Source organism: Phallusia mammillata, chromosome 1 (genome assembly GCF_965637545.1).
Source record: "Phallusia mammillata chromosome 1, kaPhaMamm4.hap1.1, whole genome shotgun sequence".
NCBI lineage: Eukaryota > Metazoa > Chordata > Ascidiacea > Phlebobranchia > Ascidiidae > Phallusia > Phallusia mammillata.
Genome location: NC_137252.1, coordinates 10,755,831 through 10,768,607, shown reverse-complemented (window position 1 = coordinate 10,768,607; position 12,777 = coordinate 10,755,831). Strand labels below are relative to the sequence as shown.

General features: G+C 38.5%; 2 protein-coding genes across 2 annotated transcripts; both read right to left on the bottom strand.

The window, feature by feature from the left end:
- Positions 1-641: 641 nt before the first annotated feature.
- LOC145229529 (sialin-like) lies at positions 642-4,393 on the bottom strand. Its single transcript, XM_080094920.1, has 8 exons — positions 4,340-4,393; positions 3,849-4,049; positions 3,402-3,635; positions 3,000-3,215; positions 2,137-2,292; positions 1,563-1,803; positions 1,151-1,284; positions 642-949 (listed from the first exon to the last, which is right to left on the bottom strand). Exons 1-8 carry the CDS (start codon positions 4,391-4,393, stop codon positions 797-799), a joined length of 1,389 nt encoding a protein of 462 aa, XP_079951046.1. The 3' UTR covers positions 642-796.
- Positions 4,394-4,863: 470 nt separating this feature from the next.
- On the bottom strand, positions 4,864-12,592 carry LOC145229438 (sialin-like). Its single transcript, XM_080094809.1, has 11 exons — positions 12,442-12,592; positions 12,025-12,158; positions 9,158-9,373; positions 8,484-8,717; positions 8,070-8,244; positions 7,679-7,815; positions 7,370-7,540; positions 6,455-6,695; positions 5,898-6,031; positions 5,555-5,690; positions 4,864-4,913 (listed from the first exon to the last, which is right to left on the bottom strand). Exons 1-11 carry the CDS (start codon positions 12,590-12,592, stop codon positions 4,864-4,866), a joined length of 1,779 nt encoding a protein of 592 aa, XP_079950935.1.
- Positions 12,593-12,777: the final 185 nt, after the last annotated feature.

The window sequence follows — 12,777 nt, the reverse complement described above, 5'->3', positions numbered from 1 at the left end:
ATTTTTGAAATGTCGCTTCGAATTGCGGGCAGTAGATAAATGTGAAGCAAACGTTCATAACGTGTTAAGAGTTCTAAGCAGCTTTTGGGTACAGTTGAGTTTACTTTTCCAAAAAAGTATTCGGGTGGTATTTCATTTGTCTAGGTCTATTTTGATTAAACTAGTAAATCTACTTTTGTGAAACTACTTTAGTATTCAGGCACATGGGAACCAGTCTTTGTTGCTGGTTTTGTACATGACAGTTGTTGGCTTGTGTCCTGTGCTTTTTAGCAGCGATATTATTCTCAAACTTCTTGTCCTGTTTTGAGGTCGATGCCGGTCACCTGTTGCAGTCATGATATGTCCTTCAAGTGGGCTTTTTATGCCCGACATTTTTTATTGGTTGACCACATAATGCAAACAGTATGCATTTTCCAATTCAATATAAATCGCAAATTAGAATAAAGGTTAGTTGACACGACGGCTAATTAACATGCCCAATATGAAACCACGAAAGATTTGAGACTGACACTCTGTTAAATAGTAGACGATTTTTGTACAACTTTGGTGACCACTGTTTCGATTATAACTGGGTTGAAATGGTTCTTGAAACACTTTGAACGGAACCTGAAGAACAAGCAGTAAACATATTGTGATGGTCATTTAGTAAACATTGTGATGGTCATTTAGTAAACATTGTGATGGTCAATTTTGTGTAGAGATTCTTGTGTGGAGGAATCAACTGTTTTGAATCAATTGGTGGTTTTTTGAGATAAGATAAGCAAATTTTATTTGGAAAGCATTTGGACAACACTCATCAACTTTTACCTTGTTTCGGTTTTCTTTCAACTACGTTTCCTATTGCCCATGGTTGCTCCTGTCCAGAGGCCAGCAACACAAACACGATATTGCCGGCTATATAGATTGCAGCCGATATCCAAAAGACGGTTTGCCATTGAGAAAGTGAACTCTGTTGATAGCATGGTCATAAACTTTTCGTCTATCGTACATAACCCACAATATTTGATGACGCGGGTATTAATAACGTTTTAAATTGTACAATTCGCTTTTCGTTCAGCAATTTTCAAAAGCATAGAGTGCTGATACGTTTCAATCTATAGTGATTCATTTGTAAGATATTGCAAAAACACTCTTGTAACTGGATACTTACGTCATCCACTAGTAACCATCCAACCACTTGTGGCGCTAGGAAACCAGGAATACTTGCGGTTGTGTTTGAAATTCCATAAATGATTCCTGCGTATTTTGGTGCAACGTCAAGAGTGTTGGCAGTGCCACCGGGCGCTGCAATTTAAAAAGAACAGGTCGAAACCAGGACATAGACATCAATCGGATTTGCTTTCTTGTCGCAAAAACTTTTGACTTCGCCAACCGCCAGCGAAATCATTAAACCTTCAAGATCAAAGCTATTAGCTTTACCTTACTTTACTTAAAAAATGTCTAAAGTTGGGAATTAGTTGTGTCTGTAACAAGGTTTGTGGTCTCTCAGGTTTTACATCTAAGTTAATCTTTCTTTATAGGACAAATTTTCCACTAAAATTGTAAATGTTGGATACACTTACTCATTAATGCAGTGAATGCCACAGATAAGGACAAAGTGACTATAGCGGCTGCTGCGTTGCATCCAACATAACCAGCTAGCACTAAAAAAATTGCTGGAATTGTCAAAGCCAATGTCGTGTTTACTTTTCTTACGACTATTGTTGATGCGAGTCCTTTGCCTCGCACAACATCGGTAAAGTACCCTCCCAACAGAGTGAAAATCCACTGTAGCAAGTAGGGCAATGCCGACAGGATACCGGTCTGGTAAAAGAGAAAACGTGGATAACATAAGGAGTACCTTTACTTTATTGTTTGTTGTATCGTTATTTTGGACAAAGTTTTTATAATTGCATAATACTCTTGACGAATGAGATTATGGTTTGTATTTTGCCAAGCTTGTGGTGTGGTTCAATTTAATTTGTTTGCCAAAAATTGAATGTTGTTTCAAGATAAAAAAGAAAGCTGTTCAAATAGTTGTTAAACGTTTCAAAAAAACTATTAAATCTTTTTCTTTGACACAAAGGCGTTTGATTCGCTCATTAGCCACATTTACTATGTCTGAACACAAAGCTCAAATGCATTGACATGACTTACCGTAGCTATGTCGAATCTTAGTATTGTTGCAACGTACGTTGGGAGCATTGTTAGAAGAGTGTAAGAGCCCCAGTTTCCTGCAAAGTGACAGCAGAAAATTCCAAGTACTGGAAGAGAGGTAAGAATCGATTTCCATGGAGTTTGCACTTTGGTGTCCTTAAATGTTCAAGGAGTTTACTTGTATGATGCGTTTTCTGTGTTTGAGATACACCGTAAATATTCATGCTGAATGCAAAAATCATGGGTTAAACTTCAGTACCGTTTACATTGCAGACTACGTGCTGTGCAAAGGCGATGTTTTTTCACTGGTCAGTCATTTTTTTGTCTTTTTTGTCACCTGCTTTTTTTGCTTTCTCCCACCGTTGCTCTCAACTATGAACTCCTTTTCTTGTTTTGAGATTCTTGGGTGGTGGTCTGGCGAATCGTATACAAGGGCAAACCAGGCCGCACACCATACCATAGCTGATCCACCTGTTTTTGTTTAATAGCAACTATTCCAGAGTCGTAAGCGGGCCTAAACCTGGGTCCCCAACCCGGCCTGAAACACGGACACATAAACGCGATTTATTTAAAAGAAGTTATGCGCGAAAATAAGTGTATTATGCCCCAACCTACCAACGCTGTGTTTCGAATATATGTGTAGCCGAGTCAAAACCGTGTTTATGAAACGTATCACCCTAACCCGACTAGAAATCCCCGGCCCTACTTACAACAAGCAAAGCTAAAATATATGTTGTGTTGCGTTGTTAAAGCTGAAGTCCATTTTAACTTTGGTATATAAATGATTTGTATTTCTGATGGAAACACATTTAAACGTCACACATTTTGTTTGTTCTCATCAACTTTGGAGCTTTTTGGCTTACCAAAAATCTGTCATAACTTATACTTTGCGCCTGAACAATACCTGTAATGTAGAAAATAGCTTCCCAGCCCATGGTCTCTGCAATCAAACCAGCCACTGGCAGAGTCACAAACGTTCCAACGCTGCTTCCTGATATACTAACCGAAGTCAGGGTACTTCTCTCCATTGGAGGACTCCAAACACCCCAAGCGCCAACAATGGATGGCGAGCAAACACCCTTAAAATGTTGTAAAAAAGAATCGTCTTGAAAAAATTCTCCAAAATCAATATAAACTGATTAAAGATACATCAAAATTTTCGCTATTTTATTGCTTTAGATGTCCGACACTTTTCGATACACATCTTCTAATTTCATTTAAGTAAGGTTTCACGCATGTTACTTTTGAAAAACTTCCTACCTCACCTGTAAAAATCCAACTATTGCTCTTAGGGTCACTAGGAGCTCAAAGCTTGTGTACGCGACTACAGGCATACATACGGTTATCAGTCCAGATAACATCATAGACACGCCCATGACCAGTCTAAATCCGAACCTCCTCGACATCCAGGCACCCAGAACATTGTTGCAAAGATAACCGTAATAATAACAACCAAGCAGTAAACCTTGCTGTGCTGGATTCCAGTTAAAGTAGCCATTCTGTGCAGATTAACTTTAGCCAAAATACACTTTGAGAGTGTTTGCATTTATTGTTAAATGTACTGTGGCCCAAAATATACAGACAAGCCGAAGTTTGCAAATGAGGTTTAAAGGTTTTCAGTGGTGAAGATGTTTATTTTCAGTTGTTAAAGTTAACATATTAATATTGGTTGATTTCAGTTACGTTGTAGCAGATTGTTTCGCAAAGTTTACCGAAGCTGGTTCGCTGGACGAATTTTGACTTCTGTCTGGGCAGACGTTGGTTTGGTTTTGAGTTTGACCTTCCCCTGTCGTATTAACCATGGCAACAATAGCAACGCTAAGATTGGTTCGGAGGGCGTAAGCATTAAACATACTGAAGAAACCCATCAGAGCGAGTATGTATCGTGCTTTCACATAGCATCCTGGAGTTTTCTACAATCAAAACATTAACTGACCCGTGTGATTTTGACTAGCAATTAATATTTGCCAGACTACAATGGTATTTTATGGGCCGTTAGCGATTTTAGCTTTCTGAAGCCATGGCATTTAGGTTTTACAGCAGATACTAACGAATTTTAACTAAGGCTTTTTTGCGTAGTGGAGCTATTTTTTAAACAAATACAATTCACTTCATTTTATGAGTAAGTTTTGAAAATAGACTCCTAAAACAGAACCATACACTGCAAAGCTCACATATTTATAAACATAATGTGTATGTTTACCTCCTCCATTGAAATCAGTTCAGTTGCATCTTGCTCAGAATTTTTTAAATCCATTCTTTATGTCCTGGTTACTTAGTGAAGAAACGATATAAATACCAACTCTTATGGATCAAACTCAATCAATCGTTGTGGTAACGTCTCGAATTCGGGTGGCTTGGAAAGATTTTGAAACTATATTACTTGCCACCATGTTTTACATGTTCAATAATATGTCAATCATTGCTGAATCAGCTGGACTACTGGTATTTCGTACACCACGCTGCTTACATATGCAATGTCTAACCATGCATTGGACCTTACCACCAGAGTAAGCGTTTCGCTATATTCTCGTCTAACTGAAGTCTTTATATCTAGCTTTTAACTGTTGCAAATCTTTTTAAATTTGGAAAATCTTTATTTAGCAACCTATAGTAGGCGGGCATGAATGTTACGTCGTTATGCAAACGACTTTTATTGGTCAAACAACGATTTGCAGCACGCATACAAAGCTTGAAATGCTTGCAGATAGTGGGCAGTTTGTGTCATTACATTGAAGTAACCTCGTCCTCTTTGTTGTACGCCGTGTTGACGTGACCTGGAATTGGACACGTGGAAAAATATTAATGGGCTGATTTGTAGATCTTTATTCATTAATAAAGTCTTAGTCATTCGCTTTTTCAGTTTGTTTGTTCGGTTAAAGGCGTCATTTTCATGACATCCGCTTCCCTCTTGAGCAAAATATATATAATATGGGTTGTAAATAAACGTCATCTACATATTCGTATGCATTAAAGGTACATGTCTCCGTCATTTTACACCCAAAATAACGGTTTTTTAATTTAGCTTTCTCGGTGTAACTTTAACCCAGTGGTTCCCAAACTTCTTTCTTTTAAGGCGCATTTTCGAAAAAACAAAAATTATTTGGCGCACTTCGAACATTTGAATAATTTTTTAGCTGACAAAGGCACTAACTATGAGGTCATAAAGCCGCTATACAGGTCACTCTCATAGTTAAATAGCCTATAGTTGAACATCTCAGAGACGTGGAGCATGTTGGCCTAGTGGTCTAAGCACCTGGTACTACTGCTCTACTTGATAGATTTTAATTTCAGTATTTTTGGCGGCACACCTAATGACATCTCGCGGCACACAAGTGTGCCGCGGCGCATAGTTTGGGAACCACTGCTTTAACACCTTGTTTTATAAGTAACAATATGTCGTGCTCACACTGCCGACCTGAATCATTCTCAACTGATTTGTCCTTGGCCCACGATTGTACATTTCCTGAACCAAACACTAGGAATACCACAGTTCCAGTTACGTCGAGTCCCGCAGCAATCCAGAACACAGTCTGCCACTGCGTTAATGAGTTCTGAAACAATGACAGTGAAAAGTTAAGGTTTTATTTCAGCCTCGTTGTTTTGCTACAGAGATGAAAAGCATGCCAGATTAAACTGTTGTTGACTGTTTTCGAAATATGTGTTATGTAACATGCGAAGCGTTCATTCATCATACAATAGGGTGATTTAACGAGGTTTCAGTAGAATCAATTTATTTTATTTTTCCTGGATTCACTTACATCATCCAGGAGAATCCAGCCGATGACCTGTGGTGCAAGAAAGCCAGTTATATTTGCCACTGTGTTGCAAATTCCGAACAGAATGCCGGCATAGTCGGGTGCGATGTCAACGGAGTTTGCCACGCAACCAGACGCTGTTCAAAAAGCGCGTATTTCAATGATTAACGCGGTGTCATGAGTTCGCGCTTGCAATTAGCAAAAAATGGGTTATTGTTGTTACACTCGTTGTTAAAAGAATTACGCACTAACAGCTGAACCTGTGTTTAACCCTAATATGTTCTCTGTGGTAAAGCGTTTTTTTTGTTTGAAAGTTGCGTTTAAATGTCGCGTTCTTAAATACTAACTTAAAGTTCTTATAACATGATGTTCTTGATCACAAACAAATTACTAGTAAAGAGTTTGTAGGTATATAAATTTCACTGTATTGCACAACTGCTGTTGTCATTACCGCTCTCCGGCAGTTCATGATTAGCTACAATTGTGTGCATTCAGCAAATACCGGTAACAGTTTTATCACGATGAAGCACTATGCTGAACTCCCTATAGTCTCTACGTACTTAGAAATCCGTTGACTGCCACAGCAATGGTAAAAAATGCAATAGCAGCTGCGGAATCGCATCCAACGTATCCAGCAAGCACAACAAAAACTGCGGGGACCATTAAACCTGTAGTTGTGTTAAACTTTCGAAGAACCCCGATTGAAGTTAGTTTTCGACGTCGCACATAGTCTGTCATAATTCCTGCAACGGTTGTCGTTATCCATTTAAACACGTACGGCAAGGAAGACCATATTCCACCCTGCGTTTAAATGCATTTAGTTTGAGCGAACTTTTTTGCATGCTGGGTGATTTAAAAGCTTGGATTTCTACACGCCGAGCAAATGCTCCTGGTCGATGCAGAAACGAAACGCTGAACGTCTTATTGCCTTAATGCAATTTGAAACTATGTAGGGGTCACCAAACTACGGCCCGCGGGCCGGATCCGGCCTTCGAGGTTATTTCATCCGGCCCGCGACGACATTGTTTGGTTCGTCAAATTGTATTGACAACTTTGTAACATTCAAAAAGTAATCTACTCGTTACGAAAGTTTTCCTGTCGCGATATGTAGAATCAATGTTACGTAGTTTCACAGGATTACAACGCCCAGGATTAAGCCAAAGCCCGCTTGTTACGTTATAGACAAGACTACAAGTGTTAATTGTGCGCAAATAATTGCCTTCTTTTGTTACTTGTGACGAAATATACAGTTTTAAAGTCGCATAACCGGATTTTAAACGGGTTGTCGCTATAAAAATACGCCCCTATAAATAAAAATATAAAAATCTTGACGCCCCTATAAAAATCGCTTTGCGGGCTAAGTTTGGAAAGACGGCGCAAGGGCATGTAAACTATGCGGCCCGCGCGAATCATTATTAAACTTATCCGGCCCGCAGTGAAAAAAGTTTGGTGACCCCTGTACTGGATAAACCGACCTGCGATAGGTTGTATTTGAGAACAGTCGACATGTATGTTGGTAGCATGGATTGTAATGTGTGGTTGGTCCAGTTGTTTGCGAACAAAGCAGTCATTATTGCGTACATCGGCACACAAGTAAATACGTTCTTCCATGGCACTTTTCTCCGTCTCTTGGCCTTCGAGTTTTCCTTTTTAAGATACGCGTAAACATGGTGGTCAAATATGTTCCCTTATTCCTAATCAAGGCTTACAAATTTCTACACAAAAATGCTCAAAACAACGAGTGCCAATCACGGAGACCACACGGAAGCGCCAATGAAACTTACTTTTTTTTCAGCACCAGCCTTGAAACCTGTGCTTTCTTGTATGTATTGCTTTTCTTGTTTCGATATTCTTGGATGGTCTTCCGGAGTTTCTGCTATAATTACCAACCAGAGGATAGACCAGAATGTAGCTATCCCACCTGAAATTTGTTGGTTATGCGATAGCAAAACTGTGTAAAGCGGTAAATATCGGGGTGCTTCTCCCATTTGCAGTGCAAAATATATTAGATTGTAATATTTGTTTATCGTCTATATCTCATACTTGAAAACATGTGTAAACGTATCTTTAAGGCATCGGATCATTAATTGTTTGGGTTGCCTTGGTTGAACACTTAGTTTGGTGCAAGGGTTTTTGATGTTTTTGAACAAAAATATTTTTAAACATGTATTCAACCTGGAATGTAGAAAACGAATTCCCATCCCAGGTTTTCAGATATGATTCCACCAACAAACACCACCACGAAATATCCCAGACTAACTCCAGAAATGGAAATTGAAATTAGCATACTTCTTTCTTTTGGTGGTCCCCACTTTCCCCAACCACCCATCATCGCCGGAGCCGCCGCGCCCTGTAAATATGTCAAAATAAATCTCAAGTTTTACGGTGCGAGAGGATTTTCGAAATACTAGGAGAAGATTTTCGAAAAAGAAATACTAAAAGGCCTGACCGCAAATGTCGTGTTGCAAAATAGGATACATTGAAGTGGTTGTGCGAATTGTCTCAAGTCTACATCTTCCAATATCAAAAAGTACAGTGCTTGTAGGCTACATCAGAATATAACCGGTTTATTATTTCACTAAATCTTACCTGAAGAAATCCCATGACGGCCCGAAGAACGATAAAAAATTCGAAGTTAAAATTGACGACGAGCGGGGAACACAGGGTCATCACAGAAGTTATCAACATTGGCAATCCAATCGTGTATTTCATACCAAATTTTTGTGCCATCCATGCACCTGGCACACCGGCTGCAAAGTATCCGTAGTAATAACTGCCCAGGACAAGACCCTGGTCCGCACTATTCCAATTGAACATTCCGTTCTGAAAGAGCAGTATTTTAGCATTGTCCGTAGTTAGAAAAACATTTGTCAGGCATTAAGAGAATCTGTCATAACAAGTAAATACGTAGTTTGTAGTGCATTTGAAATGTGGTTTATTTGTGTCTAAGTGAAAACAGACATTGGTCTGTGTGAGTTTCACACGGAAAACGTTTCCGTGTATCGCATATTTCGATTAAAGTTTTAGCGATTATTATCTAACTCTCTTAACAAATTATATTGGTCACGGTAGAGATTTACGATCTTTATGCAATTCAGCGGATTTAATTAGCCAGCATTGGTGATTAACCGGGTTAGTCTGTATATTCTACGAATGGGCATTAAATGCCGGTAGCGTTTTTAATAGGTTATATTTGTATTTTTTAGACTTGTTAGATATTTGAATGGCAACAAATAAATGCACACTTTGTTAAATTGTATTACCGAAGCGGGTTGATCCGTTGACCCCTGACCTCGGTCGGGGCAAACAGCTGATTGATTTAATGCTGAGTCATTGACGTCGACTGGTGATGTTGTGTTTACCATAGCAACAATGGCAACAGATATGTTTCCTCGCATCATTTGTAAACTTGTCATTCCAAAAAACTCCATAATTGCCAGAACGTATCTCGCCTTTAGGTAGCATCCTGGTGTAGGCTCCTGTGTTCAATAACATGGTGCTTTGAAAATAAATGCTTTACATATGCACACAACACTGATCTAGACCAGGAATGCATGTTTTTTCCAATGCCGGTTAGCATCACATGTTCATTTTTCACAAACAATAGCAGTGTTTTTTTAGAATAAATGAAGATGCAGGTTTTTTTTCTCACAATCTCTCATCTTGTCATGCGTAACGTTTAGATCAAAAACATTTCATCAATGAATATGTTATTTTTTGCGTCGCTTTCCTACACCGAACTTTACAGCTTGATGCGTGCATGTTTTGAGCTGTAATATAAATATTTCAGAAACCCATCACAGTTCCTAGCAAGAACGTTTTTGTCAATGCACGGCCGCCAGAACATATGTCTCAATATACATGTGTAAATTTTACCACGGGTACAGGCCAAATTGTGTGTTCTCGGCCGCAGCTTGTGAACCCCTATATCTTAGGCCTACCTCTTTAACTTTTGGTTCGGCAACAGTCATTGTACTTCTCTTTAGCACAGCTTTAAATCTCTTTCACATTACTATTGCAGCAACAGAACAATACTTCCTAGCAGACAAACTTAATACAATAGCTGGAAATTTGCCACATTGGGTTCGAATAAAGTTTAACTGATTCGATACATATGCACCCTGCTGCTGGTTAACAGTGCAGTAACATTCAGGTGATTAAGCAAAATTGTCCGTCGATTCAGCTAGTCAACAAATATGCTTCTTCTGCCAAGTGTGTGTGTTTGTTTTGTCGCTTGATACATTTGCTCTTGATCTGTCAACCAACTGAAATCACCTGATTGTATGCTTTACCATGCAGAGCATTGATAACTAACTTTGTATACTACGGTCACGGTAAAATCTCGTCTTTTAATTTCACTGTTGTTTTTTCGAATTATTTTACAACGTTTTATACATTTGACTCTTCGACCGATATATTGGTCAAACGATATAGTTTTGTTCTTTTTTGCTCATGCAAGTTTAACTATTTGCGTAAGCGTCATCCTTGACAAAGTACATGTATGACATCTATGTGTACCAAACGTGTTTAAACTTAAATTTGCTAAGAGCATGTTTTGCATTGGGCTTTGTTGTTGACTCTTAAATAAAGGCAAATGGAAATCGATTATGATACACAATCGTCACTTATGACACTTTGCGAAAAAGTTCGTAATTAAATGTGTTTTATGTGACTCGGAAAAATATATGGGCTTGTTGATCTTAAATTAATCGACCATACATTTTACTTATCGATCCTCTTGGACCAGTTCAGGTACTTGCGCAGTGTAGATACCCCCTTTTAAATTTGGTCTAACAGCTATGTTTTATTCAGTAAAAGTTTTTCACAACTTAAATCCGGAAATTTTCGGCATGATGACAATGGCGTTTTCTCATTATTCACTCGTTGTGCAAAGCGGGAGTTTTGTTTACCATATTAAAAAAAACTTGTTTATCATATTTTAAGCTTTGATTACAGACTTCAGAGCGTTTCTGTTTGCAAAAGAACCTCAGTATGATTAGACAGTTGCTTACAACTTCGTCACGATACATATAAATCAGTTTGTATTTGTAAACATATGTGTCTATACATCCCATAGATATCTGCTTAGTATTTCCATGTTTTTAAGTCGTTGCTTACATAAATAAACAATACATCCTGGTAGTAATTGGCCTAGACAAAAAATCCATCCTGAATGCAGAGAGTTTAAAAATTTGCAATCTCTGAATTCTGTTTGTGGTTATATTTCGTCGATTTTGTAGAATTTCGTAACTAGTCGAGGGTTGTGCTCCAACCTTACTCGGGATTTCACATGGAAGTAACTTCGTCCTCTTTGTTGTATTCCATGTTCGTATGACCTGGATTTTCGAAATGTAAAAGCATTTATTTCAACCAGGGTATTTTTTGCATGCTACCACCTTAAGCAAAAGTAATCAGGTTAGCTTAAATGTCTTCTACAAAGACAGTGTTTCTCAACTTTTTTGCAGCGATCCAAATAATAAACATGAAATATTGTTGAGGCTGTTGTTACCCATTTGTTTCACACAGCTGATAAAAAAGGACTGCAATGCCACAACTTATTGCGACATGCCAAAAAAGTAGAATGATTATAAGTACTGTATACTGTTATCGATACAATTTGTCGACAAAAAAAGGGAGCCCACTTTTGGGTCGCGACCTAGTTTTTGATAAGTGATCAATGTCAACGTTTAGCTAATTTGTTGTGCTGCTTGCAGTTTTAACTGAGTGTTTATTTGTAAATAGCTCTGTTCAGTAAAGTAACATTCCATTGTGCTAACATAACCAAACCTGAGTCTCTTTCAACTGATTCGACCATGGCCCGCACGGTTGCACTTTTGCAGAGCTAAATATAAGGTAAACCAACTGTTCCAATTACGTCGATTCCAGCTGCTATCCAGAACACGGTGTGCCACTGCGTTAATGAGTTCTGAAAAACGACCGTTAAGTGTTTTTAGTTATAGTCTTCAAAAATATATCACTATTTTAGCAAAGTTAACATCTATTTTTGGTTCTCGTAATCTAGTATCTTTGTCTTGAGTACCGTTTTTGTTTTAATAGTTTGATAACTGAACGGTCGACTTGACAGGGATGCAATAAAAAAGACATTTATTCGTGCTTAAATGCAACTCACATTGTCCAGCAGAATCCAGCCGACGACTTGGGGTGCTACAAAGCCGGGTATATTTCCCACTGTGTTGAAAATTCCAAACAATATGTTGACGTAATCGGGTGGGATGTCAACGGTGTTGGGTACACATCCTGAGGCTGTTGACAAAGTAGTTGCCTTAAGTTTGCAAATTGATCGAAATGTACACGTCGTTGAAACTTACTTTTTAAAAATTACTGAGTGTGTTAGTTGTTTGCGTTAACAGTTTTTGACAAACATGACATGCAAACTTTGGTAAACGGTCAATAAGCTTGTATTTTGCATACATTTTCAAGCAACAGGTCAAGTTTTTATTACCGCATATCGCGGAAAGTCTCTTTAGGTTGAGGTAGGCCTAATATGATTTATATACTGCAATAGTAAATCGACCTTTTTACATACTTAGAAATCCATTAACCGCCAGAGATACGCTAAAACATGCAATAGCTGCCGTTGCGTCGCATCCAACATATCCGGCAAGCACAATAAAAACTGCGGGCACCATTCGTCCAATAGTTGTGTTAACATTTCGAAGAACCGCGATTGATGTCATTTTTTCCGTAATACGTAGTCCGTCAGGAACCCGGCAACTGTTGCCACTATCCATTTAAAAATATATGGCAAGGAAGACCATATACCACCCTGTGTTCAAACAAAAACAACCCATTTTTACGATTTTTTATTATGGGCATAAAGTAGCCACCCAATCAGAAATTTATCACTACCCCAAGTTTGATT

Coding starts and splice junctions, on each gene's coding strand:
- LOC145229438 (XM_080094809.1), bottom strand. CDS start 12,592: ATGACATCAATCGCGGTTCTTCGAAATGTTAACACAACTATTGGACGA. Junction 9,374..12,024: donor GCTGGATTCTGCTGGACAAT/GTGAGTTGCATT, acceptor TATTGAACACAG/GAGCCTACACCAGGATGCTA. Junction 8,718..9,157: donor CAACGGATCAACCCGCTTCG/GTAATACAATTT, acceptor CTGCTCTTTCAG/AACGGAATGTTCAATTGGAA.
- LOC145229529 (XM_080094920.1), bottom strand. CDS start 4,393: ATGGATTTAAAAAATTCTGAGCAAGATGCAACTGAACTGATTTCAATG. Junction 2,293..2,999: donor TAAGTTATGACAGATTTTTG/GTAAGCCAAAAA, acceptor TGAACATTTAAG/GACACCAAAGTGCAAACTCC. Junction 950..1,150: donor GATGGTTACTAGTGGATGAC/GTAAGTATCCAG, acceptor TGCTATCAACAG/AGTTCACTTTCTCAATGGCA.